Source organism: Hyperolius riggenbachi, chromosome 3 (assembly GCF_040937935.1).
Source record: "Hyperolius riggenbachi isolate aHypRig1 chromosome 3, aHypRig1.pri, whole genome shotgun sequence".
Classification (NCBI taxonomy): domain Eukaryota; kingdom Metazoa; phylum Chordata; class Amphibia; order Anura; family Hyperoliidae; genus Hyperolius; species Hyperolius riggenbachi.
Window position 1 is genome coordinate 353821014 of NC_090648.1, and position 27459 is coordinate 353848472.

The 27459-nt window shown below is 44.2% G+C and overlaps 1 protein-coding gene across 1 annotated transcript in view; it reads right to left on the reverse strand.

Annotated features, from left to right (window-relative positions):
• Nucleotides 1-27459, reverse strand: part of LOC137561523 (amiloride-sensitive sodium channel subunit beta-like) — a 59128-nt gene that overhangs the window by 28691 nt on the left and 2978 nt on the right. Inside the window, exons 2-6 of the mRNA XM_068272831.1 lie at nucleotides 25108-25232; nucleotides 12473-12636; nucleotides 6103-6207; nucleotides 1611-1731; nucleotides 1454-1526 (exon numbers count right to left, since the gene is read on the reverse strand). Coding sequence (XP_068128932.1) covers nucleotides 1454-1526; nucleotides 1611-1731; nucleotides 6103-6207; nucleotides 12473-12636; nucleotides 25108-25232 — 588 coding nt within the window. The remainder of the gene's footprint in view (nucleotides 1-1453; nucleotides 1527-1610; nucleotides 1732-6102; nucleotides 6208-12472; nucleotides 12637-25107; nucleotides 25233-27459) is intronic.

Below are 27459 nucleotides of genomic sequence, written 5' to 3' on the forward strand. Positions count from 1 at the left end.
CACCAAAATCACTATATATGTTAAGAAGAATAGTGGGTACAAGTCCCAAATTTTTTTTTACAAAAAGACCTTGTAGTTTTTAAGAACATCAATTTTAAAAATGCAAAGAAAAAATGGTTTTTAAACTAAAAAAATGACAATTTAAAAACCATTTTTCTTTGCATATTGGGTTGCTGAAATCGTTGATGGAATATGATTACATCTCTTTGATCTGGACTCTAAACAACATCCTTTACAGCGGCAGCACTCTGGTTCTCTATGGTCAAAGAAATGCAAGACCCACAAGTCAAGAGAAAGAAGTCATGGCCATTTTCTATTCACAAAAGGAAGGTCATTTTATGACTGACAATTTTCAGAAGGACCAATTAGTTCTTTCACAATCCTAAGCTAGATCTATTAAAGCATACTTTGAAAGTAAAATGGTGAGCACAGCTGCAGAAAGGTATTTTCTTTTTGAAGGACAATGTATGTGTGTTCTTTTTTGGTCAGACAATGGATGTTGTGAAGAATTTAGAATTTGAATACTATCGATGAATGAGCACAGTTCTGCATGCCAGCCGCTTCAAATCCCTGCGCCCCCGCCTTGCTTCACCTTGTATGGCCAATTGCGTCTGACGTAGCTCTGCCAATGTAGCTCCGTGAGTGGTCACCCGTGGACCCACCTCTACATATAGCACTTTACTCAAGTTTCCACTTGTGAGTGCACTCTTACGTGCTGTACTTTTAGTTTGTACAATGGTTGATGACTTATATGCAGTCTGGTTAGTTGCATCCCCTGTATGCTGTCAATCCTGCCTCCGGAGATATTAGGAGGTTTGCGGGGTTAGTGCAGACATTGAGGGGGAGTGTCGGAGTGCTCACCTCAGGTGTTGAACTAATATAGTAACCCACTGGAGTTGTTCATAATGAATATGGTGGTGGGACTTCTCTGTTAATTACACAATTACACTATTGGTCTCTTATTTTCCTGTTTTTTTTTACATGTGATGTGTTGGCCTTAAGAGGAACATAAACAGAGGAACCTGTGGAGAGAGGATTCTATTGGTGGACATTGACCAGGTACCAATTGAACTGTTTTGGTCTGATCCTGACACAGGCCCTGAGCGCTGCTTATTATTTATGTATATGTTTGTATCCTGCATCAGGTTGTAAAAGTGTGCGCACCACATATTGTGTAATTTAGCGGATTGGTGTCCAGGAGCGCAATCTAACAAACCTTTTGCATAGAAAACTAGTATTATCCATTAAGGATTCATGGATTAATCAATACACTCCATAATTCTATTAAGAGTGAGTATTCAAATAAAATTACATTAAAAGATGCCTAAAATAATGCTAATTATTTGATATAGATAAAATAATTAATAGTTATGTAATAAATATACAAACAAAAATACTCAAAATGAAAAAGGGAAATAAAAGATGATGCGTTGGTATATCTGCTGATACTCACTCACACTGCAGAGGACAGTGACATTTCAGCTGGTCATGGGACAGTTTATATTCATACATTTCCACACAGTTATCTGACAAGAGAGGACATAAGCACTGGTTACAAGAGACACTTATGTAACCTAAATAGAATATAGATCATTAGAATGTATACGTACTGACAGATGGTTCACTGATGTTACACAGAGGCACATTGCTTCCTGGGGGTGCTGGGAATTCCCACATTCGGCAACCACAGTTCCTTATCATCTTGGTCTGGGCACAGCTTTTCTTGCAGGCCTGAGGTTAAATGTAAAAGTACACAAATGTAATACGCATTTACTGATGGCAGGTTCAGATAAACACAGGGATGTACAAGACTTTATTACTTCCTTCTGCTTTTTTTAGAGCTTTAACAAATGTAATGCTATAACGGCACCAGCACAGCAAACTGTTATTATACAACTGGCTTTCTGCATTCAGCATTTGAGGTATTCATCAAGGGAGGACTAAGGCCTGGGGGACAAACACAACTAGTGGTCCTTGGAGGAAGGTGATGATGAGGATGGAGGAGTGCTGAAAAAAAGTGGGTGGTGCCACAAGTCTCAAATATAGCATGAAAAAGGTCCAGTGCCCCAGTGGTATAACTACAATTCATGGGGCCCCCTAACAAAACTTTAATGGGGACCCACCAATATTCACACCCCTCCCCTTGTCTCTTCTTGGTGCCCTTCACGGCCTTCGGCCCATTTCACAAACGTCATATAACAAGTGTGGCCATCATGATCTTCACACTGATAAAAAGTGTAGCCTTAAAATACAGCTGATCTGAAGTACAGTCCCCTGTATTGGAGGAATATGAAGCCAGGTTAGCACACCAATTTTATGAATGTAGTATTCCGTTTATTGCATCATCAGCACAAGCTTGACAATGTTTTTGTTGCCACGGAGGGTCCCCTTCTTTAGAAAGTGCAGACAAACAATCTCACCATTATGGGCATGATTCACAAAGCTTTTTCACCTGTTTTCCTCTGTTTACACCTCATCCATGTTCCATTTTGGGACCCTTGCCTATCAGCATATCACTGGGTGGACAGCATCATAGTGTGGGCATGCCACATCTCGGCCACTCTGGCTCTCTTCAGGCGGGGAGAACGGAAACCAAGATCGGGGTTGGTCTGGCTGGCGGCATTGTTGCTGGGTTGTTATGACAACCCTATGCAGCGTAATGCCGCACAGGGACTCCCAATATTGTAATTCAAGGTGAAGAGGCATCTTGTGGGGCCCAACTAAGAACTGTTAGGCCTCACTAGGGAGTGTAGGAATCAAGCGGTAATGAGGGGGGATAAACAAATACATTTGCGGTGCTATTAATGGGCTGCTATTGCAACCCACATAGCACATATTACGCAGAGCAGGATCATCCACCAGGCAACCTAGGCAGGTGCCTGGGGCCTAGTGGGTGTCAAGGGGCCCACCTGCTACCTTCTCTGACCTCTCTCCACTTCAGCTTACCAAAAGACCGCAAGGGGGTCCCAAATCTACTACCTTACCTAGGGCCCCATTACATCCTAATCCATCTCTGATATAATGCAACGTACTCCTAAATTAATATGGGTGTAGTGGGGTTTACAATGACTCCCATCCAGCCCAAAAGGTGTTTGTTCATCCCCTGCATTACTGCCCAATTCCAACACTCCCTAGTGAGGCCAAACAGCACTTAGTTGGGCCCCACAAGATTGTGGGCACCGGTGCTCCCTGTAGCTGCAACTTTTTTGTGTCTGGCAGGCGTTTTTCTTTATTGTAACTTCAGGGTCCTCGCTTGATGTCATCAAGCAAGGACCCTGAAGTTAAGATAAAGAAGAATGCAATTTGGACTCATTGTAATACTTATAATTTACAATATCAATCTGCAGGACATGCAGTCTAACCCCAAAGGTTCCTCGAAAGGTGCAATGCTGCATTCCGACAATAGAAGAGGAGAGCAGACGTAATCCCACCACCAGGGCTAGGATTATTAGGAGAGCAGAGAGTATCACAAGCAGTATCTACAGAAGTAGATACAGCATTGATTGCAGACTGGGAGCAATCTGTGAAATGTGTAGCGTGTGTGTGGCCATCATATAGACTGGGAGCCATCTGTGACACGTGTAGTGTGTGTGTGTGTGTGTGTGTGTGTGTGTGTGTGTGTGTGTGTGTGTGTGTGTGTGTGTGGGTGTGTGTGGCCATTGAGTCTCAGTTTGTAGAGCTGTCCCATCCAATGCAGCTGATAATTCTCAGGTAAACAGTGACAGACATTTGTTTGGACCAACTGCTGTTGTAACATCCGACTGTGGTTTATACATGGTACTCTATAGATGCCCTGTGCAACTTCAGGCCCCTTTTACACTTGCCTTGAAAGTGTGCGTTACATTACTGTTTTACAGAAGAGCAACACAATAACAATGCAAGCCAATGGGGCTGAGCGGCATAAGTATTGAAAGTCATTGGGCGACGCATAAATGTTACATTTGTCCAGCAGAGAGTACATCACACAGGTAGTGGCGTGCGGGGGCGGCACTATAAACATGACCTTGGCGGCACACTCTGCCCCATGGTCATATTTTTTTTGCATTGCATAGCATCGCACCGCAAACACAATGGTCAGGTGAAAAACTGGCCCCAGAGAACTCCCAATACTGACCTTTTAATATTCTGACTGTCAAACTCCTCCTATAGCTCCATTGCTTAGTAGGTCAGGGACTCCGCAAGCATTTGGACTGGAAACATCATATTACATAGTGTATAGTCCAACACGTTGGAGCAATGCGGTGATGTAATCTCATATTTGACTGAAGACAGGAATGCCATAATGGCTGTCTGTATCATTTCTCTCACACCTCACACAGTACCAGCATACCACAGCTGTGTCTATATCCAGAATGATCAGTTTAAATCTTACATCACCATTATAAATAAAGCAAGTCAGAGACCCCAACATGATGGAAATCTGACTAATATTTCATTTACTTTAGTGACATGTATAAACACAGTAACACAGTATGTTACTTTCTAGAGTTAGAGCTGTGAAGCACACAGGCCCAGAACTTCCGGGCACTTTGCTTTGCTGTCAGTCAGGTCCAGAAATGTTCAGTAGATCTTAGAAACCATAGTACAATATACAGTAGTGATGAATGATTAATGATCTAAGTGCATTCTTTTGTGAAATGGGTACAACTTTCCTTTTTCAATGACTTATCAAAAAGCTGGCTTATTAAAGGATGCCTGAAGTGAATGGGACATGGAGGCTGCCATAGTTATTTCCTTTTCAACAATACCAGTTGCCTGGCTGCCCTGCTGATCTTTCATGCATCAGTAGTGTCTGACTCATACACCTGAAACATGCATGCAGCTCAGACTTCAGTAACAAACACCTGATCTACATGCTCGTTCAGGGTCTATGGCTCAAAGTATTAGAGGCTGATGATAAGCAGGACAGCCAGGCAATGTGCATTGTTTAAATGGAAATAAATATGGCGGACTCTATATTCTTCTCACTTCAGGTTTCCTTTAAAGTGAACCTTAACTTAGAGCGATATGGAGGTTTCCTTTTAAACAATACCAGTTGCCTGACAGTCCTGCTGATCTCTTTTGCTGCAGTAGTGGATTAATCACACACCTGAAACAAGCATGCAGCTAATCCAGTCTGACTTCTTTATTTATTTATATATTTATACTTTTTTTTTTAATATTGCCGAACAGTATGGCTTTGTAATTCAAATTGTGTATTTGTATTATGTGTCTATCAATTTAAATAACCATTAAATAATTTGTAAATGTTTAGGTATGTCTATTTCCTTGCTTTGTGGCCCCATTTTTTTCTCTCAGAAAATAATAGTAAAAACTGAATTTTGCAGCCTCTGTGGCGGTGTACTAGTATCTATTCGCCGATCAAAGTGCCTGTGATCAATGACCAGCGGCATCAATAAGATGCCGTGGCGTGGCCATTAATAAAATGAAAGTAAAACATACATGCATTACTTCCTGTTAACATACTACCAGGTGCCAGAGGAGGGAGCCAATTCAGGAAGTGAAATGTGTGCTTGCAAATGAAAGCCACTAGCTAGCCATTAATTAGCCTACAGCTGACTAGTGAACACAAATGGCAACTAACTGATTAGCAGCAGGTGGCAGAGCTGGGACAAGGTCCTCCAGCACCCAAGGCTGAGACACCAAAGTGTGCCCCTCCATCCCTCCCACCCCAGCCGCCACACACTGATTGCTATTAGACTAAGAGGCTCCCCAGGACCCCCAACACCTTAATCTCTAGTTATCTGGCTTGCAGTCACTGCCATGTATCCCCTTTCCTTATTCTTATTCTGCTTCAAACACAATAGGGGAATGATAGCGGAGTGAGTTGTGCACCCCCTCCTACACTGCGCCCTGAGGCTGGAGCCTCTCTTGCCTCTGCCTCGGCCTGGCCCTGGCAGGTGGCTTTCCTTTGCTGGCATAATTTTCCTGGATAAATAAATATTTGCATTTTAGGGAAACTTGCTGCTCATCCTGAGCTGTAAAAGTGTTTTCTACAAGTTCTTAGTAACTTGTGATGTGTGCGGTTTTATCAGACAGCATTTCCATATTTGCAGGTGATAGGTCATGTTACAATCCTTCCTCAGTATCCTATAAACTCACCTCTCTACTGTAGTCAGTACCATAAACATCTACATAGTAATTCCTTATGTTCAGCCCACTGCTACATTTACTGCTGTATGGCTCTGTCAGACGTTTGACGTGTACCTGTAACAGAAACCCAATTAATTTTTTTATCAGCTAAGATTTCAATTCCAGAATTTATTCACATGATGTCATTTGTAGGCATGCACATTCATTTTACCTGTAGACAACCTGTGTAACAGACACTAGTAAACAACATTGCTTTAAACAGAGAAATGATGTGGCATTGTGGGAGGTCTCTGATATCAGGTACACCAGAACTTTTTCACCAGGGGATGTGACTATGTGCACAAGTTTCGTCTCGCAACTTTGCACATGCGCAATTGCATTTGTGCTGAAAAGTTAAAAAGCATTATTAAAGAAAACCTATGATGGAAAAAAATGCTTAAAGCCAGTGGTTACCTATTTAAAAATCAAAAAGTCAGATACTCACCTAAGGAGAGGGAAGGCTCGGTCCTAATGAGCCTTTCCTCTCCTCTCCCGGTGCCCTCGGTGCTGCGCTGGCTCCCCCGTTCGCGTCCGCCGCCACAGGGACTTCGGAGGTCTTCGGGAGCACTCGGGCTTCCGAGGAAGGGCCGCTCCATACTACGCACGCGCGAGTGCGTCATAGAGGGCGCTCGCGCATGCGTAGTATGGAGCGGCCCATCTTCGGGAGCCCGAGTGCTCCCGAAGGCTTCCGAAAGCTCCCTTCGGCTGCGGAAGTGGCAGTATTTGACCGAACTGGTCGAATACTGCTATGGGGGATCCTGCGCGGGACCGGGCACCGCGAGAGGAGAGGGAAGGCTCATTAGGACCGAGCCTTCCCTCTCCTTAGGTGAGTATCTGACTTTTTGATTTTTATAATGGTAAACATTCACTTTAAAGTGAACCAGAGACTAAGCATCCTCATATATTTTACCATATATATATATATATATAAGTGGGAACATTAGAAAAAACACCTAACCTCCTCTCTGTTTCATTCTTCACTGCTCAGCCTGCTTGTTATCGGCCCTGATAAAATCCCCAACTGAGCATTCAGTCTGGCTTTGCTCAGGAATCATTATAGCTGAGTCTGTCTTCTCTGAAGGCTTTTCAAGCCCAAGCCTGCCCCCTTCTGGCTCTGCTATAATGACTGAGCTATAATGATTCCTAAGCAAAGCCAAACTGAATGCTCAGTCGGGGATTTTATCAGGGCTGATAGTGATAAGAAGCAGGCTAAGCAGTAAAGAATGAAACAGAGAGCAGGGTAGGTGTTTTCTCTAACATTCCCACTGATATATATTTATATATGTGGTAAAATACATGAGGGTGCTTCGTCTTTTGTTCACTTTAAGTTAAGGTGCATACACACATTCAAATTTGATTGGCCAATAAACATTGGACCCTTAGATAATTAAGAAGAGGGAAGTCTTTCGATGATCCAGAGCAGTGCTGTGCAAATGGCACTCTGTGGACCGCATCTGGTCCGCCAGGCCTTCTGTTGCGGCCTGCCAGCTGTTGTCTCAGCACCAGGTGCATCTTTTCCCCCCTCCACGGTCCCTCAGGGGCGTATCTGATTGACATAGAGCCTATGGCAAACACTGAAAATGTGCCCATCCCCTGGTCAGAGCCCCCTTCCCCTCTATAAACTGCATCCTTTCTCTCATACATGTGTTATGGTTGCCTGTGTTTTTTGGCTGGGATATTTCGGAAGTTACTTTTTTGGAAATCTCTTCTTTTTCCTTCTTTTTTCCCTTTTCTAACACTTATGCTAGGGGTACAGACAATGCAGATTTACTGTCAGATCGATTATTTCCAACATGTCTGATGCGATTTCCAATTGATTTTTTGATTGATTTTCAGTTCATAGTTACATAGTTATTTTGGTTGAAAAAAGACATACGTCCATCGAGTTCAACCAGAGAACAAAGTACAACACCAGCCTACTCCCTCACATATCCCTGTTGATCCAGAGGAAGGCGAAAAAACCCTTACAAGGCATAGTCCAATTAGCCCCAAAAGGGAAAAAAATTCCTCCCCGACTCCAGATGGCAATCAGATAACATCCTTGGATCAACATCATTGGGCATTACCTAGTAATTGTAGCCATGGGGGTCTTTCAACGCAAGGAAAGCATCTAAACCCCCTTTAAATGCAGGTATAGACAGGGCCGGCCCTAGACTTTTTGCCGCCTGAGGAAAATTTATAAAAAAAATAAACGTAGCCAACCCCCCCCCCCCCACCCTGGGGGGCGACCGAGCCGGAGGGGTAGCGGACAGGACGGGGGTATTGGGCCTAGCGGTGGGGAGGGGGGTCAGACCCCCCCTAGATCGCCTGGGTCCCCCGATCTGCTCTCCCCTCCAGCTGTAATAGGAAGCTGCCGATGCCCAATAGTAAGAGGCACGGGCGGGGAGGACTCACCTTATCCGCGTTCCTGCGTGCGCTCCACTGAAGTCACCTCCTGCATCGCCGCCCACTGTATTGTAAGTGGACGGCGATGCAGGAAGTGACATCAGTGGAGCGCACGCTGGAACGCGGATAAGGTGAGTCCTCCCCGCCCATGCCTCTTACGATTGGGCATCGGCTGCTTCCTATTACAGCTGGAGGGTAGCGCAGATCGGGGGACCCAGGCAAGGGAGGGGGGGGTCCGACCCCCCTCCCTACCGCTAGGCCCAATACCCCTATCCTGGCCGCTACCCCTCCGGCTCGGCGTCCGGCCCCCCGCACCCACGGACAGGCGGGTGCCGCCCCTAGAAGTTTGCCGCCTGAGGCAAACGTTTCACCCCGCCTCATGAGCGGGCCGGCCCTGGGTATAGAGTTTGCCATAACGACTTCCTGTGGCAATGCATTCCACATCTTAATCACGCTTACTGTAAAGATCCCTTTCCTAAATAAATGGCTAAAACGTTTTTCCTCCATGCGCAGATCATGTCCTGTAGTCCTCTGAGAAGGCCTAGGGACAAAAAGCTCATCTGCCAAGCTATTATATTGCCCTCTGATGTATTTATACATGTTAATTAGATCCCCTCTAAGGCGTCTTTTCTCTAGACTAAATAAACCCAGTTTATCTAACCTTTCTTGGTAATTGAGACCTTCCATCCCACGTATCAATTTTGTTGCTTGTCTCTGCACCTGCTCTAAAACTGCAATATGTTTCCTGTAATGTAGTGCCCAGAACTGAATTCCATATTCCAGATGTGGCCTTACTAGAGAGTTAAACAGGGGCAATATTATGCTAGCATCTCAAGTTTTTATTTCCCTTTTAATGCATCCCAAAATTTTTCACTTCTATGAAAAATCGGAAATCAGATCGGACATGTTGGAAATAATCAATTTGACAATAAATCTGTCAGAAAATTGCATCGTGTGTACTTAACATTAGCCAAGTGCTCCCTACATACATAAATTAAGTAGCCATTGGAAACAGATAAGAAAACTAATCTGATCTGAGGTCTACATGATGGGGAGGCACGGAGGCAGGCATGGCAGCATAGCACAGTGGCAGGCATGGGGCGCAGCAGAGGAGCGCCCATGATGCTGTGGCACCCATGGCACGAGCCATGCCTGCACCCCTCTAGATACGCCTCTGAGGTCATGGTAGGCAGAGCGACAGCAGAACGATCTTAGCCCACGCTTTGCAGGCTAGAATGAGTGCCAAAATAATGCGTAGTGATACACATTCCAACCAAATCACCCGAAACTCATTACTTGTCGGCTCAGTGTGCAGCGGTAGATTTGCAGCCAGAGCTACTATCCTGAAGAGTGTCGAGGCACATGTTTGCATGTTGTCAGCACACACCACATAGGGAAGGGAGGGTGCATACAGAAGCAGTAGGAGTAAAATGCCTAAACAAATCACACAGTTACTAATTTCTTACCTTTCTGCAACCTTCACTGCCTACCAGTAGTATGATCCATGACACAACTACAAAATCTGACCACATAATTGCAGGCAATATTTGAAAAAAATATAGAGAAACCGAGAGCCCAATATAGTGTAGTATGTTAAAACATAAACGAAGTAAGGCAAATCAGTGAGAAGAATATACTCACAAACGTGGGTTACCACACAGGCAACCACTGTATAAGCAGGTGAGGAGATTAGACCTGTCCTCACTCAGGATTAAGAAGTCGCTCTCTGTAGATGATAAAAAGGGGTAGATCACCCCTCCACCAGGGGTGGACACAATTTTGCAGTAGGAGAACAGAGGCGCCAGCAGAATAAAAGTGGATAAAACCTTTAAAATTTGCTTGGAGGAAGCGGTGGACTTACCTCCATAAAGCAGACACGAAAGACTGTCTGAAAAGTACCAATCACATTTATTATATGGTACCCCAAAAGTGCAACGCGTTTCGCAGGCCGAGCCCGCTTCATCAGGCAATAAAGTGGGGACAAAACAGAATTCCAGCTGAGGCGCTACACCTGCTACTGCTGGAATTCTGTTTTGTCCCCACTTTATTGCCTGATGAAGCGGGCTCGGCCTGCGAAACGCGTTGCACTTTTGGGGTACCATATAATAAATGTGATTGCTACTTTTCAGACAGTCTTTCATAGTTACATAGTTACATAGTTATTTTGGTTGAAAAAAGACATACGTCCATCGAGTTCAACCAGTATAAAGTACAACACCAGCCTGCTCCCTCACATATCCCTGTTGATCCAGAGGAAGGCGAAAAACCCCTTACAAGGCATGGTCCAATTAGCCCCTAAAGGGAAAAATTCCTTCCCGACTCCAGATGGCAATCAGATAAAATCCCTGGATCAACATCATTAGGCATTACCTAGTAATTGTAGCCATGGATGTCTTTCAACGCAAGGAAAGCATCTAAGCCCCCTTTAAATGCAGGTATAGAGTTTGCCATAATGACTTCCTGTGGCAATGCATTCCACATCTTAATCACTCTTACTGTAAAGAACCCTTTCCTAAATAAATGGCTAAAACGTTTTTCCTCCATGCGCAGATCCTTTGAGAAGGCCTAGGGACAAAAAGCTAATCCGCCAAGCTATTATATTGCCCTCTGATGTATTTATACATGTTAATTAGATCCCCTCTAAGGCGTCTTTTCTCTAGACTAAATAAACCCAGTTTATCTAACCTTTCTTGATAAGTGAGACCTTCCATCCCACGTATCAATTTTGTTGCTCGTCTCTGCACCTGCTCTAAAACTGCAATATCTTTTTTGTAATGTGGTGCCCAGAACTGAATTCCATATTCCAGATGTGGCCTTACTAGAGAGTTAAACAGGGGCAATATTATGCTAGCATCTCGAGTTTTTATTTCCCTTTTAATGCATCCCAAAATTTTGTTAGCTTTAGCTGCAGCTGCTTGGCATGGAGTACGATTATTTAACTTGTTGTCAATGAGTACTCCTAAGTCCTTCTCCAAGTTTGATGTCCCCAACTGTATCCCATTTATTTTGTATGGTGCTAGACCATTAGTACGTCCAAAATGCATGACTTTACATTTGTCAACATTGAATTTCATCTGCCATGTATGTGCCCATATAGCCATCCTATCCAGATCCTGTTGCAATATGACACTATCTTCCTGAGAGTTGATGATTCTGCACAATTTTGTATCATCTGCAAAAATAGCAACATTGCTCACTACTGCATCTACTAGGTCACTAATAAATAAATTGAAGAGCACTGGACCCAGAACAGACCCCTGTGGGACCCCACTGCTAACAGTCTCCCATTTTGAGTACGATCCATTGACCACAACTCTTTGTTTTCTGTCCATTAGCCAGTTCCCTATCCATGAACACAGACTCTTCCCCAGTCCTTGCATCCTCAACTTTTGCACCAGTGTCTGCTTTATGGAGGTAAGTCCACCGCTTCCTCCAAGCAAATTTTAAAGGTTTTATCCACTTTTATTCTGCTGGCGCCTCTGTTCTCCTACTGCAAAATATTTGAAAAAAAAACCCAGTCCTTGCTTGCTGGAACACGTATTATAGCCCTGCTGAAGGTGCTTGGGGATCTCTGGACAGGCCTTAGTAAATCAGGCCCTCTGTGTGTAAAGGTGGCCACTTACTGTCCAATTTCTAGTGAAAAATCGTTAAAGCGATTATAAATTCTGATCTGATTGGTTGTAAATAATCTCCATTGATGGCTACAATCGATTATGAAGGATTATATAAATGGTCGTCCGGTTGGATTTTGGTCAAACCAAAATTTGGATTTTCTAGTTGGTTGTGATAGATAGGAAGCAAAGATTGGTGCGTTGATGGTGTAGTGAATTTTCTTCCAATCAGAATTATCCGATTGCTCGAACGATTTTTCGCTAGAAATTGAATCATTAGTTGCCACCTTAATACATTATTCATATAAAGAGAAGCTCTGAGGTTGGAAGAGACCACTGCATACCTTTACTACTCCGATGTCTGACTCCTGTCCAGGAGGAACATTGACCCCCTCATCCTCAGGAAATGGCATCTTGCCTTGTCCATGTAGAACCACTCTTAATCCTGCTGCTGAGCTCAGGCTGCTGATATACTCATTCTGTTCAATGAACAGCTCCATGGTCAGACCTTTCAGTTACACAAAAAGAGTATATTTCTGTATCACCATAGTGTGTGTTAGTTAGTAATATATTTACAACAGAAGCACACATCATAACCTGAAGTCTTACAATGTAACGCTATCACCATTGCGTGGTTCCTATGTCTACAGACAAAAGAATTAAGGGGGTAAGTTGTCAAACACAGGATAACATTGCCACATAATGCACTGGTATGTATGCAGAATAGAAAATAAATGATCTCAGGACTGTTAACTGAACAATCATAAGGACTAAAAGGAATCGCGAGCTGAAAGCTGAAGGCCTTAAAGGAAACATCAGGGAAAATAATGTAAACTAGATTTACTTACCTGGGGCTTCCTCCAGCTCCTGGAAGCTTGTGTCCCTCACAGCAGCTCCGCTCTCAGCGAGACGCCCAGGATCCCCTCCGTAGCAGCTGCTGACCTGGCTGTGGGGCGCATGGTCATGCTCCCGTCGATGGGAGCATACTGCTCCTGCACAGAACGCTCCCACTGAGCGGAGCTGTTCCAAAGGACACAAACTTTCAGGGGTGGAGGAAGACCCAGGTAAGTAAATATAGTTTGCATCATTTTCCCTGATGTTTCCTTTAAAGGGCAGCGAATGGGGCAGGGAAGAGGATGAAATAGGAGGGTGATAGGAGCGAAGACAAGCCTGGCTCTTCTTGCCTGAAAATTTGACTCTAGCCAAAAGTGAATATTTTCAAGGAGCGTCTATGGAGACTGTGGAGACTGAGGGTAACAAGGAAAGGAACAAGGGCAATGCACAGATATGTGGATCAACAACCACCAGGATAGTTGTAGTGGAGTAAGAGGAACTACTACTAGATGTAGTGCCCATCTAAAGTCAAGGTATTTGCAGGTTAACACTTCCACTGGTGCAAGAAGCAAGGCCATAATGCATCACTTTAGGGCAATGTATGGAGGCGTGGACGCAGCTCCTTTCTAGTCTTGTTCGCTAAGCAGGTGTGTTGGTTTGTAGAACACCTACAACTGTTTATTCTACAGTGTAATGTATGTTTCCAATGTAAGGAAGCTGCTTCAAGCTGTTTTAGCCCTCACCACAACATAAAATGGAATAAATAAGCTATGTGATTGGGGCATAGGGGAATGCACAGTTATACTATAGAATTTTTGTACATTACTGTGCTAATGACCATAGAAGCAAATTAGGTTTCGTCGAGTGTTAGATCTCATAAAGGTTTAGGCTAGAAAATGAGAGGAAGGAGAAGACGGACTTCCTCTTTCTTACCAGTAGTGTAATAAATAATTTGCGAACCTGGAATAACCTTAGAAGAACATGGATATATTAAAATTTAATTCCACCTTTCTTAAAAAATAAGAAATCCATTTGGTACAACTCTACCCATTATTAGGATTAACACCACTTATTTCATATTACTTCCTTTTATTTAAAATGTGCAGCTATTTCACACTGATGGTAACTGGCTCTGTGAAGACTGGAAGATTCTGAATTCCTATTGCTGGTAATACACAGTTCATTTCTGGCTCTCCATTCTCCTCTCAATCGTTTTTGCTGCTAGATCCTGCAGTCTCTTATCTTCCACTCGTTTTTTTCTTATCTTTTTCCATTCACTTTTATAAGAAATCGAGCGGCGAAAGGATCAAAATGGAGATGGGACATGTTGGAAATTATCTATCTAACCATCTAATCACCTTAAAAACAAACCGTGTATTCTTAGCATACACTTATGCTGGGAATACACGGGTCGATTCTGGCACTCGATTCTGCGCCCGATCGTTTTGCCCGGTAAGCGATTGAACAGTGATCGGACATGTTGGAAATTATCGAGCCGTCTTATCAACTTAGAATCCAGCCGTGTATTCCCAGCATAACAGGGGGCGTAACTACACTTTTTCCCTTGCCAACCACTGGTGACCCTCACATCCTGGTGGCCCATCTTGCAAGGGTCATAAAACAAGTGTGAACATCATAATCTTCACACCCATAAGAAGTGTAGCCACAGAAACACCTGATCTGAAGGATGGACCCCTTTATCAGAGGGAGTGAAGCAGTAGTTGGGGCCCCCTTACAGCTCTGGACCCCCCTGCAGTTGAACAGGCTGCTTCCCTGTAGTTACGCCCCTAGTCACTTTGTTTGTAAAGTTGTGGAGGATGAGCAACATCTGTTCCTGATCTGTGCAGCTCTATACCTGGGGCGTAGCAATAGGGGTTGCAGAGGTAGCGACCGCATCGGGGCCCTTGGGCTAGAGGGGCCCTCCCTCAACTACAGTTTTAGCTCTCTATTGGTCCTGTGCTCATAATAATCACTTCTATAGATACTATGAATAGTGGTAATCCTTAACAAGCTGTTCCCCCTCCCCTTCTTGCACCTCTGACACTGTGGTTGTCCTTGGCAGGTTTTGGTGCACTGTATCCATTGTTATGTATAGAGTGCTTGGGGCAGGGCCGCCATCAGAAATTTTGGGGCCCCTCACACATCATCAGGCCTGCCCCCCCCTCCCTGTGCCCACCCACTGGTTGCTATGCCCGCCCACTAGCCACCCCACCCCTGTGTCCATGCGCAAGGTGGGTGCGCTGCGACGAAAAATGTGCATGACTTCGACACAGGTGGTGCCCCGCTATAGGTAGCCTGGTATAGTTGCCCCCAGTATAGGTAGCCTGGTATGGGTGGTGCACCAGTATAGGTTGCCCAGGCACAGGTGGTGCCCTCAGTAAAGGTAGCCAAGTATAGGTGGTGCCCCAGTATAGGTAGCCAGGTATAGGTGGTGCACCAGTATAGGTATCCAGGTATAGGTAGTGCCCCAGTATAGGTATCTAGCTATAGGTGGTTCCAGCCCCAGCATAGGTAGCCAGGTATAGGTGGTGGCACCGTATAGGTAGCCTGTAGCCAGATATAGGTGGTGCACCAGTATAAAAAGTCCGCTGTAGCAGGCACACTCATCTACTCCCAATGGTCAAGCGCTGATGTCACTCTTCTCTCAGTGCTGGAACGCGGTGTGCTGCTTAGTGAGCCTCCGTCCCGCAGTCAGCACATGCGGCCCTTCCATCGCTTTAGAGGGGCCCAGGGCCCCCAGAAGCCCTGGGCCCCTCACTGCAGTGTCATTTGTCCCCCCCCTGATGGCTGTCCTGCTTGGGGGGCCCCATTGTAAAACTTGCATCAAGGCCCACTGCTCCTTAGCCATGCCACTTTGCTTGGGGGGCCCCATTGTAAAACTTGCATCAAGGCCCACAGCTCCTTAGCCATGCCACTGCTCAATACTTATGCAGGCAGGAGGTCTGCAAACTAGTGCAGTTATGGCTGTGTAGAATGATAGTAGGGAATAAGTGAAATGGAAACATTTTTTTTTTTACAGACACCACTAAAACACGTGCAAAGCATATTTTAGGAGAGTGGAATTTCAGTTCTAAATCCAGCGTCCTATAACAATTGTATCTGTCGTGCAGCCAAGCAGCACCCACTTAGTTCCCACCATCTAATCCAAGCAGCCTTGCCCAATGTCCTTGTTCTCAGCACATAGGGTGCATATCTCTGTGGGTTCTTTTGTTGGCCTCAGGGGTTACTTGAACTTGGTAAAGACAATTCATTATAGTGAGATGACATTTATAAAACAAGTTAGTACATCTTATATAAACAAACCTTAAGAAGTCATTCATAAAGAGGTACATACTGTAATAGTGTTGAGATGCACTTCCCTAGCCTAGAGCACAGTCATCACAATGGCTAATAAATATAATGAATAAAGTGGCCAGTGGCTTGATCACGATCCACTAGCACCTTTCCACTAATTGTACCACTTTTATTGCTTGAAAATATGCAAGTACCACCAGTGTGCCTGCACAGTAGATTGGATGCGATCGGGCTTGGCTGTTTCTGCTGAAGCCTGAATAGAGAGCAGCTACTGCGCATGCGCACACACCGATGAGAACTATGGGGCTCCCAGCGCTGGATCCCATCTACTGAGGAGGAAGGGTAAGCCTCTTTAGGATACAAAGGCCTCCCCTTCCCTGAGGTAAGTACCCCCCGCGGCACTTTTTTCTTACAAGGTACACTCTTAGAAAAAAAAAGGCATTTGGGAGGGGAAAAGTAGGAGACATTGGTGGGGAAAAAAACTACAATTAGATTGCTAGCCTACATATTGTCAGTATTGGCAATCTAGAGGTAGATTGCCAATATAGGTAGCCATACAGGTTCCACATACCCCCCTCCCCCCCACACACACACACGCTTAAAGGAATGCTTAAGTGGAAAAAAAAATGATCTTTACTCACCCGGGGCATCCCTCAGCCCCAGGTGAGTGAAGAGCATAGAGGGTGTTATAGCGGCTGGGAACGCAGAGAATCACCCACGTTCCCAGCCTGTCGGCGGCTGTCGCTGAACCCGGAAGTAGCCGCCGGCGGGGACAGGACGATCGGAGCGGGGCTGCGAGGGCACCATACAGCTTCAGGGGGCTGAGGGATGCCCCGGGTGAGTAAAGATCATTTTTTTTTCACTTAAGTATTCCTTTAATTATAGGTAGCCTGGCCCCACCACCTGAGAGCTAGGCAGTGACTTACCACAAAGTTCGGCTCCCCCTTGCTCACTTCTTGCTGTGCTGCCCTGCGGAATAGTTCACACCTCAGATCATCGGTAAGCCAGCCGCAGTGAAGAGACAGCCAGGCAAGCGGTGCACAGTGACGGCGCGTATACTTCAAATGAGCAGTGATGTCTGTCAGGAATATAGCAGCTAGTTATGAGGCTGATGATGTAAGGAGTACAGGAGTATATTTCTATCATTTTTCTAATCTGCTGTGTATTATGTCAAAGGTGTAGATATGCCAGGCTAGATTCATGGACTGTTCATGTGATTGTGTGTGTGGTTCAATAGACCTACATTTGCATTGAATTCCCCTGGAAGCAGGGGCCTGGGACATTAGCCTACAGTTCCTCTGGACAGCCAGAAAACAGGTAATTAGGAAACACTTAATCAGACAGTTGCTTTGAAGCCTATACAGGTGGTCCGATCCTGTTGTCTGAATACTGTCGCAGAGGTGTATGGTGCTTGGAAGCAATTGTCACCTGGACTGGCTGCAGTATGCTTTGAAGCAGATCACACCAGCCTGAGCCAGGACTTTACACATGACATCCTGCTGCAATGTGAAAGCCTTAATCAATTGTCACCTTTAACCTGGGGAAATCGGATGTTAAGGAAGTCTTTTGTTGTGTGTGTGCTATAATACACTTTTCACATGTGGATGTTAGATCTCTGGGAATCAAATTATGTCTGAGGATGTAATTAAAAACTAGTTCCCCCCGTCCAAACAGGCTTGCAGCCTCAAGGCAAATATTCCATTATAAAAGCAGGGGACAGATACCTAAAATCAGTCTACTCCTGACGGTAGCTGGAGCCGGACTCCCGGTCTAAGCTAAGTTGGCTCCTGATCCAATCAGAACGGTGTCCGTCCACAGAACCCAAGTCCAAGATTCGTCTATCTTGATCCCTGTTATTGGTAAGCAAATAGCCTTGTGTGTATTTTTGTAACTTTTATCTGGTACTTTTTACTTTGTACTTTTTTACTTTGTTTTTTGTACATGTGTTGTATATATTACTTTCTGCACTGTTCCATGTTTTCCTGGAATATTAAATCGTTATTTAAATAAGTTTGACTTCTGCTGTACTAAACCAACACTCATAGCCTAGAAGAGACTGAAGTGCAACTCTGTATAAATCCATGCCTAATTGTATGTTTGAGTAACCCTACCGTATGAGATTGTAATTGCATTGTGTGTGTGGGGGCGTTTGTCATACGTTGGCCAAAAGCGCGCAGCTGACCCAACGTACGAAAACGCCGGTGCGAGTAGCTCGACAGCAGAGTAGCTAACAGTATCGTTCGGAACGACTGTTAGTGGTTTTGCTTCACTACAGTGTAAGATTGCAACTGTGCGTGTGTGTGCGTGGCGTTCCCGTATTCAGCCTAAAGTGCAAAGCTGACCCGAATACGAAAACGCGGATTGTGAGTGGACGTGTCTAGCAAACCGCTAGTGGTGGCAGTAAGGAGCTTTTGAGGGGTCACAGCCGTGTTTGTAGCTCGAATAAGGCTGCTCCCCGCTTGATCTGGTCAAACCCGAAGTCGGGAACCGTATACGCAGGCGTGTCACGGGCCGGTTCCTGACAATGTCACTTTCTGTATCTGCGCCATCACTGTGCACTGTTCGCCTGGCCGTCTCTTCCCCACTGATCTGAGGTCTGAAGTATGCTGCAGAGCAGCACAGCAAGGAGTGAGGGAGGGGGAGCCAAACTTTGTGGAGGCAGGACAGGACCAGGACCAGGACAAGTGGCAGGTGGACAAAAAAGTGGCAGGCAAATCTGGTGTGTACCACCTAGCCAACAGCAAAGTACCACCGGTGGCAAGCGTACCACAGGTGCAAAGCCCTGGTCTAGAGAGATTAGCCTGTCTAATTAGGCCTTATCAACAAGTAAACAGCAAGTGTAAATTAGGGCTGTCAGGTGTGCCACTCTATGCCATAGTTTGGGCAAATATGTAAACACAGGAGGTTAACCCTTTTGTGCTCCTAGGACACCAGAAAGTAAACACTGCAGTGTTTTTGTAAGATTTCTGTAAGTTGTAACAGAAATGTTTTTCTTTAAAGTTATGATTCTGTTGCTTATCTCCTTAGAGCAGAGAGGAAGCTCTCAGTTTAGGTCCGCTTCAAAAGCTGACAGAACCAACAGGTTATGGACTAGTCCATCTCCTCACGATGGAGTCTTTGTTTTTAAAAGCATTTGCTGAACGGCCATTAAATCTGACTGCCAAAATAGTGTGCAAGTAGGGACACTGGCTGGTCCTATTTTGGCAGTTAGACATAGCAACTGCCATTTAGGAAATTATTTTAAAAAACAAAGAAAATTGTTGTATCCCCAATGAGGAATTCGACTAGTCCAAAACATGTTGGTTCTGAAAGATTTTAACTGCTTACTTTTTCACTATAGTGGTCCTTTAAAATGGTAATTTGATAACAACCGTGAAGGTCAGAATGCACTGCTGCATTGCTGAGCTTATTTCAGTAATATCTCAGACTCTCATGTGCTGTGCAGCAGTGTGTTCTGACAATGAACTGCTGCATGCATTTCTGTGCCAACACAGTGCTGCCTCATTTCAATTAATACTACCATGCAGAGCAACACACGTGCCATACATTTTTGTAAAGATAAGTAAATGGTTGGCACTCCCAAAAAATGGTACAGACAGATCTGTAATTCATTCTGTAATTAAGATGATCCAAAATTCCAAAGCAACAAAGTACCTCTTTATCAAGAAAAAAACAGTGCAAGTTCATCTGAAAAACAACTCAGCAACAATAAATCACCACAATGCATAATAAACAAATACATTTGAAAGAGCCCAAGAAAAAGAAGGTCACCATCGTGAAAGAACACCAGTACCAAGCACTAAGGTAGAGAATGTGTGGACAAGTTTCAAAGGTGGCTAAAAGTGCTGCTAGCCTGGAAAGAGAACCACTATGAAAGTTGAAGCCAATAAATGGGTCATTAGACTGGGAGCAAGATAAGAAGATAAAAAGCCAACAGGCTTTTTCCTCCACTTCCTCTTTACAGTTATCCATATAATAATTCCTTTTTTAGTATAGCGCTTTTCTCCTGTCGGACTCAAAGTGCTTGCGAGGCAGCCACTACAGCGCACTCAGTAGCTGTGTTAGAGTGTCTTGCCCAAATAATTCCTTACGGAATAGGTGCTGGCTTACTGAATAGCAAGAGCCAAGATTTGAACCCAGGTCTCCTACGTCAGAGCCAGAGCCCTTAACCATTGCACTTTCCAGCCATCATATCTGATCTTACACCTGTCACTGTTAGAGATAGCCAGTTTTAAAATTGTGCAAATCGTGATGCAAAACTAGCCCCCAAAACACAAAATGAGGTAGCAAATCAACATTCAACACTGAGGATCTCAAGGCTTGTGTTTGTGAAATAAATAAAATAGGAAAGGAAAAAGGAAACAATTGGAAAAGGATAGTCGAAAAATGGAAGTTGAAAAATGACAGTTGGAAAATAATGGCAGTCGAAAAACAGTTGAAATTTGGCTGTTGGAAAATGACAGTTGAGAAATGGCAGTTTAATAATGACAGTTGAAAAACAATAGTTAAAATTTGACAGTTGAAAAATGACAGTTAGAAAATGGCAGTTGGAAAATAACAGTTGGAAAAAAGCAGTTGAAAAATGACAGTTGGAAAATGGCAGTTGAAAAATGACAGTTGGAAATGGCAGTTAAAATTTGGCAGTTGGAAAATGTCAGTTGGAAAATGGCAGTTAAAACTTGGCAGTTGAAAAAAATGACAGTTAGAAAATGGCAGTTGGAAAATGGCAGTTAGAAAATGGCAGTTAGAAAATGGCAGTTGGAAAATGGCAGTTACAATATGACAGTTGGGAAATGGCAGTTAAAAATCAACAGTTGAAAAATGGCAGTTGGAAAATGGCAGTTGAAAAATGACAGTTGAAAAATGACGTTCAACTTTTAACTGCCATTTTCCAACGGTCATTTTTAACTGCTATTTTCCAACTGTCAAATTTTAGCTGCCATTTTCCAACTGTCATTTTCCAACTGTCATTTTTAAACTGCCATTTTCCAACTGTCATTTTTCAACTGCCATTTTCCAACTGCCATTTTCCAACTGTCATTTTCTGTCATTTTTTTAACTGTCAAATTTTAACTGCCATTTTCCAACTGTCATTTGTCAACTGCCATTTTCCAACTGTCATTTTCCAACTGCCATTTTCTAACTGCCATTTTCTAACTGCCACATTTCAACTGCCCTTTTCTAACTGTCTTATTTAAACTGTAATTTTCCAACTGTCAAATTTTAACTGTTTAGGACCACTACAGTGAAAAAAGTGAGCAGTTGAAGGAGAAATTAAGTGAGAGGCATATTGAGACTGCCATATTTATTTCCTTTTAAGCAATGCCAGTTACCTGGCTATCATGCTGATCCTCTGCCTCTAATACTTTTAGCCACAGCTCCTGAACAAGCACATGCAGATCAGGTGTTTCTGACATTATTGTCAGATCTGACAAGGTTAGCTGCATGCTTGTTTCTGGTGTGATTCAGACACCTCTGCAGAGACATAGATCAGCAGGGCTGCCAGTCAACTCATATAGTTTAAAAGGAAATTAATATAGCAGCCACCGTATTCTTCTCACTTAAAAGGAGTTCTTTTGCATCCTAGGAATCAAACAAGCTGACACTTGGGGCTTCTATTGGCCACCTGCAGCGTTAATGTCCCACGCCGTCCTCTTCCGATGCTCCGTTCCCCGCCACCGTTCCCAGTGTAATCACACGAGTTATTACACTGCGGCTGTGCAGTAAGCTCCCGATGACGCGAGCAGGAGCTAACATTATTTGTCTGTTTAGACGAATATTAAACTGGGACCGGCGGCAGGAAATGAAGCATCGTAGGAGGACGACACGGGACATTACAGCTGCAGGGGGCCGATAGAAGCCCCAGATAAGTGTCAGCCTGTTTGGTTGATTTTTAGAACCCCACAGAACCTCTTTAAAGAAGACCTAAACTCAAGCACTGCAGTCAAGGAAAACAAATACTACTGCGCATGCGCACACACCGACAAGGAGAACTTTGGGGCTCCCAGAGCTGGATCCCTTCTACTGTGGAGGAAGGGGGAAACCTCTTTAGGATACAAAGGCCTCCCCTTCCCTGAGGTAAGTACCACCAAAGCACTTTTTTCTTACAGGTACACTTTAAGAAAAGAAGAGTGCATATGAGAGGGGAAAAGTAGGAGGCATTGGTGGGGAAAATGACTACAATTAGATTACAAGCCTACATATTGTCAGTATTGGCAATCTGTAGGTAGATTGCCAATATAGGTAGCCTTGCAAGTTCCTCGCTTACCCCTCCCCCCCCCCACACACACACGCATACATATGAACTGCCCGCCGGGAGACTTGGGCGCATGATACAGCTGGTATACGGCTATTGCTGGAAGCCGAATTGCAGTGTTTTAAAAGCAACTTCAGCACTGTCTTCTGATGGTGCAGAAGTTACTGACTGTGCACCGCTATAGCCGTAATTCCTATTTTGGCCTATGTTGGCGCCGGCTGCGCCTAAATCTCCTGCACTGTTATTACAGTGCTCACCCCCGCCCCCCCCCCCCCCCCCCTGCATAATTATAGGTAGCCTAGTCCCACCATCAGAGAGCTGAGAACTGGGCAGTGACTTGCCACAAAGTTCGGCTCCCCCCTTGCTCACTCCTTGCAGTGCTGCCCTGCCCTGCAATATAGTTCACACCTCAGATCATCGGTAAACCAGCCACAGTGAAGGTCAGGCAAATGGTGCATGGTGACGGCGCATATACTTCAAATACAGGAAGTGAGCAGTGATGTCCCTTTCTGTATCCGCTCCATTACTGTGCACTATTTTCCTGGCTGTCTCTTCCCCACTGATCTGAGGCGTGAAGTATGCTGCAGAGCATCACAGCAAGGAGCGAGGGAGGAGGAGCCAAACTTTGTGGAGGCAGGACAGGACCAGGACAAGTGGCATGCGGGCAATAAAGTGGCAGGCAAACCTGGTGTGTACAACCTGGCCAACAGCAAAGTACCACCGGTGGTACGTGTACCACAGGTTGAAAAGCCTTGCACTAGCAGACACTACTAACAAGCAGTACAGTGCAGGAAGGCAAAGAAATGGCTAAAAGGGAACTTTACCCCAGGATTTAACTTCATTCCAATCAGTAGCCAATGGCACCTTTCCCATAAGAAATCTTTATCTTTTCTCAAATAGACCATCAGGGACATCTGTATGGCTGATACCGTGTGAAACCCCTCCCATAGTGTGATGTCATGACCATGGTCCTGACAGTTTGCCGTCTGTGAACCTCGTTGCATTGTGGGAAATAAAGGCTTTTTTTCAACTACCAAGCAAGCAGTATCTCCATCTGTGCATAGAGCTCTCAGTATACAAACATTCCATAAAGATCACCTGGCAGAACTAAAAGATGTCACCACCAGTGAAAAATTTCAGAATGCAAATCGGAAAGGAAAGATTTTACTATGGGCAAGCACTGACTAAATATTCTATAAATTAATGTTGTAAAAAAATAAGCAATTGTATTGCTTATTTTTTTACAATATTCATTTATGGATTATAAATCTATTGACTTCCATTGACTCCTTAAAGGAAACCGGAGATGAAGAACATCCCAGGATTCTTACTTACAGTACTTGGGGTTTTCTTCTTCCCCCGTAGTCTATTTGGTCCTTCAGATTCCATCTGGTTCCCCCTACTGTTGCACCACTGTGAGGCCATGTGTGGTCCTGGCCTGCACACCATTCGAACGCCCTTCCATTGCTGGAGCGTTCCACAGAAGTGCAGTTACAGTCTTTCTGAACTGCGCATGCACAGAACGCGTCTGGCCACTGGAGCGTGATAGGGGGTGTGCACAGCCTATGACTGGGTCAGAGAATTTATCTGCCCAGACTGCGAGAGAACGAAGGGGACCAGATGGAATCTGATTGACCAGATGGACTAACGGGGCTGGAGGAATCCCCAGGTAAGTATAAATCCTGAGCTGTTACTCATCTCAGATACACTTTATTTAAAGAGACACTGAAGCAAAAAAAAATATATGATATAATGAATTAGTTGTGTACTATGAATAATTACTAGAAGATTAGCAGCAAAGAAAATATTCTCATACTTTTATTTTCAGGTATATAGTGTTTTTTCTAACATTGCATTATTCTATAATATGTGCAGATTACACAACACTCAGCATTCAAAATGAGTCTTTCAGAGCAGTCTGTGAAGTAATGACCTCTCCTCTGGCAGAGGAAAAGTAAATAGTCCAGGAACAGTTGAGATAATAAAAGTCAGATAACAGCCCTCTCCACGACTAACTTAGTCGGAGAGCTTAATGGCTTGTTTGCATAGAGATAACAACTGGAGTTTCTCAACTCTTCCTGTACTGGAAACAATTAGACTGATGTATCTGATCTTAATGTTTTATTTCTTAGCTGTACTACACATACAAATCATAATATCATAATTTTTTTTTCGCTTCAGTGTCTCTTTAAATATACCCGTCTTTTACTTTGTGTTCTACACAATAACTCTGGTGTAAATAAAGAAGTCCCTGTACTGATAACTGTGTAGGAAGGTTCTTTCTTGGATTCACCATTATAGTGTGTGTTAAAGACCCAAGCACCTGCATTTAATTAAACTTTCATTTATACCTGCCCTTCTGAACACACCCTTGGTATAAATTAAGAATCCCTTGTATTTGTAATTAAAAAACAAAAAACACTGTCGTTATCAGTCTTTCTAGCAATATGGGTCATGACAAGTAAGATATTAAAAATATTAGTCCTTGTTGCACACGCCTAAATGTTAGAATTAAATGATGAATATTTTGTGCGATCTCACTGCTCTTCTTCACACAGCAAACAATTATTATTTACAGCAAACAATTATAATCACCATAGCTAAAGCCAGCCTTGGTGGCATTTAATATATCTGCTTGCTGGATAGTTGATGACTCATGTCTTGGTCCATTAAAGGTGTAGCAGTTTCCGAGCTTAGGGTTCAAGAAAGGTGTAAAGAAGCTAAAACATAAAAAAAAAAAATATGTCACCATTTTACATAACAAATGAAAAGAGTGATTTTTAAACATTTTTGTACTATAATTTTTAAGCCATAGTTCAGCCACCTATTTTTTCAAAGCATATGATAGATAAGCGAACAACTTCGAAAAACTAGGGCCCCTTTGATACATTTTTTGCAGGGGTAGGTTGGAGCAGTGCACAACTGACATTCCTATTGCTTTGTACTGCATTGCGCAGTGCACTAAGAGGCATACTAATGAAAGAGCAGCCCATGCAGCAGCAGCAGGGGTGGCCAGGGAGGCTTCTAACCCCCCCCCCCCTCCAATTCAACGGACCCCTCTCAAGAACAGGTATTGTTGTGGCCACACTTGGTGGTGGGGAAGCCATGGTTGCCACATCGTTATGACGGGGTCATGGTGGCCACACTTGATGTGGAAGGCTGAGCCATTGTGGCCACAATGTTATGGAGGGGGTTAACAAAGAGGAAGGGAGGAGAGCATGTAAACCAAGTACTGCAGTTTGGTTTCTTGATTTTCAGTTATGCCACTGAGTGCAAAACTAGCAGCAGCAATGATCATATTGATACTTCTGACCTCTGAGTGGTGCATAATAGTATCTAGGCATACTATCTGTATAAGATAGTGATCATTTATCTAGTCTGACAGTGGGAATAAGCATTATTGCCAAGAAATATTACGTCCCAATATTAGTGATGGGTAAACATCACAATTTCACATTTGCGTTTGCTGATATCAGGGTGCTGTGGGTGCTCTAGATGCTGGCATGGGTGGGTGCAATAGGTGGGGAGGACAGCGGGAGCTGGCAGCAGTGTCAGGGACACAGCTTCAGGGCTCCCCATTGGTCCATTAAAAGAGATTCCCATTGGTCTGTTAACAGACCAATGGGGAGCTCAGGAAGGACTTTTGAAGATGCTTTCAAGCTCTCAGCTATATTTAGTATAGCTGCTCTCAGCTATACTTAGTATAGCTGAGACGTGTGCGGGAGGGCGTCATGTGTAGTGGCGGATACCTTTAATCAAGGTATCAGAGGATATTAGTGTGGGACCCTTCCGAGGATATTGGCATGGGAACATTAATTAAAGGTAAGTATTTAAGGTTAAAGGACCACTATCCCGAAAATTTTTTAAATACATGTAAATACATACAAATAAGAAGTATGTTTCTGCAAGAGTAAATTGCACTATGAATTACTCTTCTCCTATGTTGCCGCCACTTGCTGTAGTTAGTAGAAGTCTGTCGGGACGGACAGGTTTTTGACAAGTCCATCTCATCATGGGGGATTCGAAGTATTTTATTTATTCTTTACAAAAGCACTCCCTGGAGAGGATCTATAAAAAGGCTTGGCTGCCCCTCTCTTCCAGAGCCCTGGTATACCATGGACCCGCATTGGTATAGCATACGCATACCCGATTGGTATAGCTCAGACTGCAGAGCCCCACGTGGTTTGGGCTCTGCAATCTGGCTATCCTAGCCTGCATGGGGACAAGAGGTGAAAGAGGCTCAAAAGGCTACATGGCTAAATCACCGCTACAATTGCCCGCTACAGGGATTGCTACACAGCCCTAATATGGCTGAATAAGGATACAGTCATATTGTGGCTGTATAGCAATCCTTGGCCAAAGCACTACCAGTTCCACTGGGTTTCCAGGTGGTCATTATGCACTAGGCACCGACCACCTGGAAACCTTGGTATGAAATGCACTTCTTCTTTTGATACTAAAATGTTTTTCCTTGCATAACTTTAACCACTTATTCCACTAGTACAGTATATCTACGTCCTCTGTGGCTTCATCCAAGCCACGAGGACGTAGATATATGATTTGCGCTGGTGGCTTCCCTGTGCACGATCGGGCGCACTCCTGTGCGCGCCCCTGGCACTTTAAGCTGCATCACTAATTGGTCCAAGAGGTAATAAGTCCCTTTAACCAATCAGCGACCCCCTCTCCCCCACGGATGAACGATCACCGCTGTAGCAAACAGCAGTGATCGTTCATCTCACCCCCTCTGTGCAGAGATCTGTAAAAAATAAAGCATGTGCAGCAGGACTGGCTCACCTTTCCTTTTTCCAGCGACGATCCTGCAGTGGCAGCCTCTGTATTCAGTATTACAGCCAGCTCTGTACTGCCGGGACTCGTGTACAGAGCTGGCTGTAATGCTGAATACAGAGGCTGCCGCTGCAGGATTGTCGCTGGAAAAAGGAAAGGTGA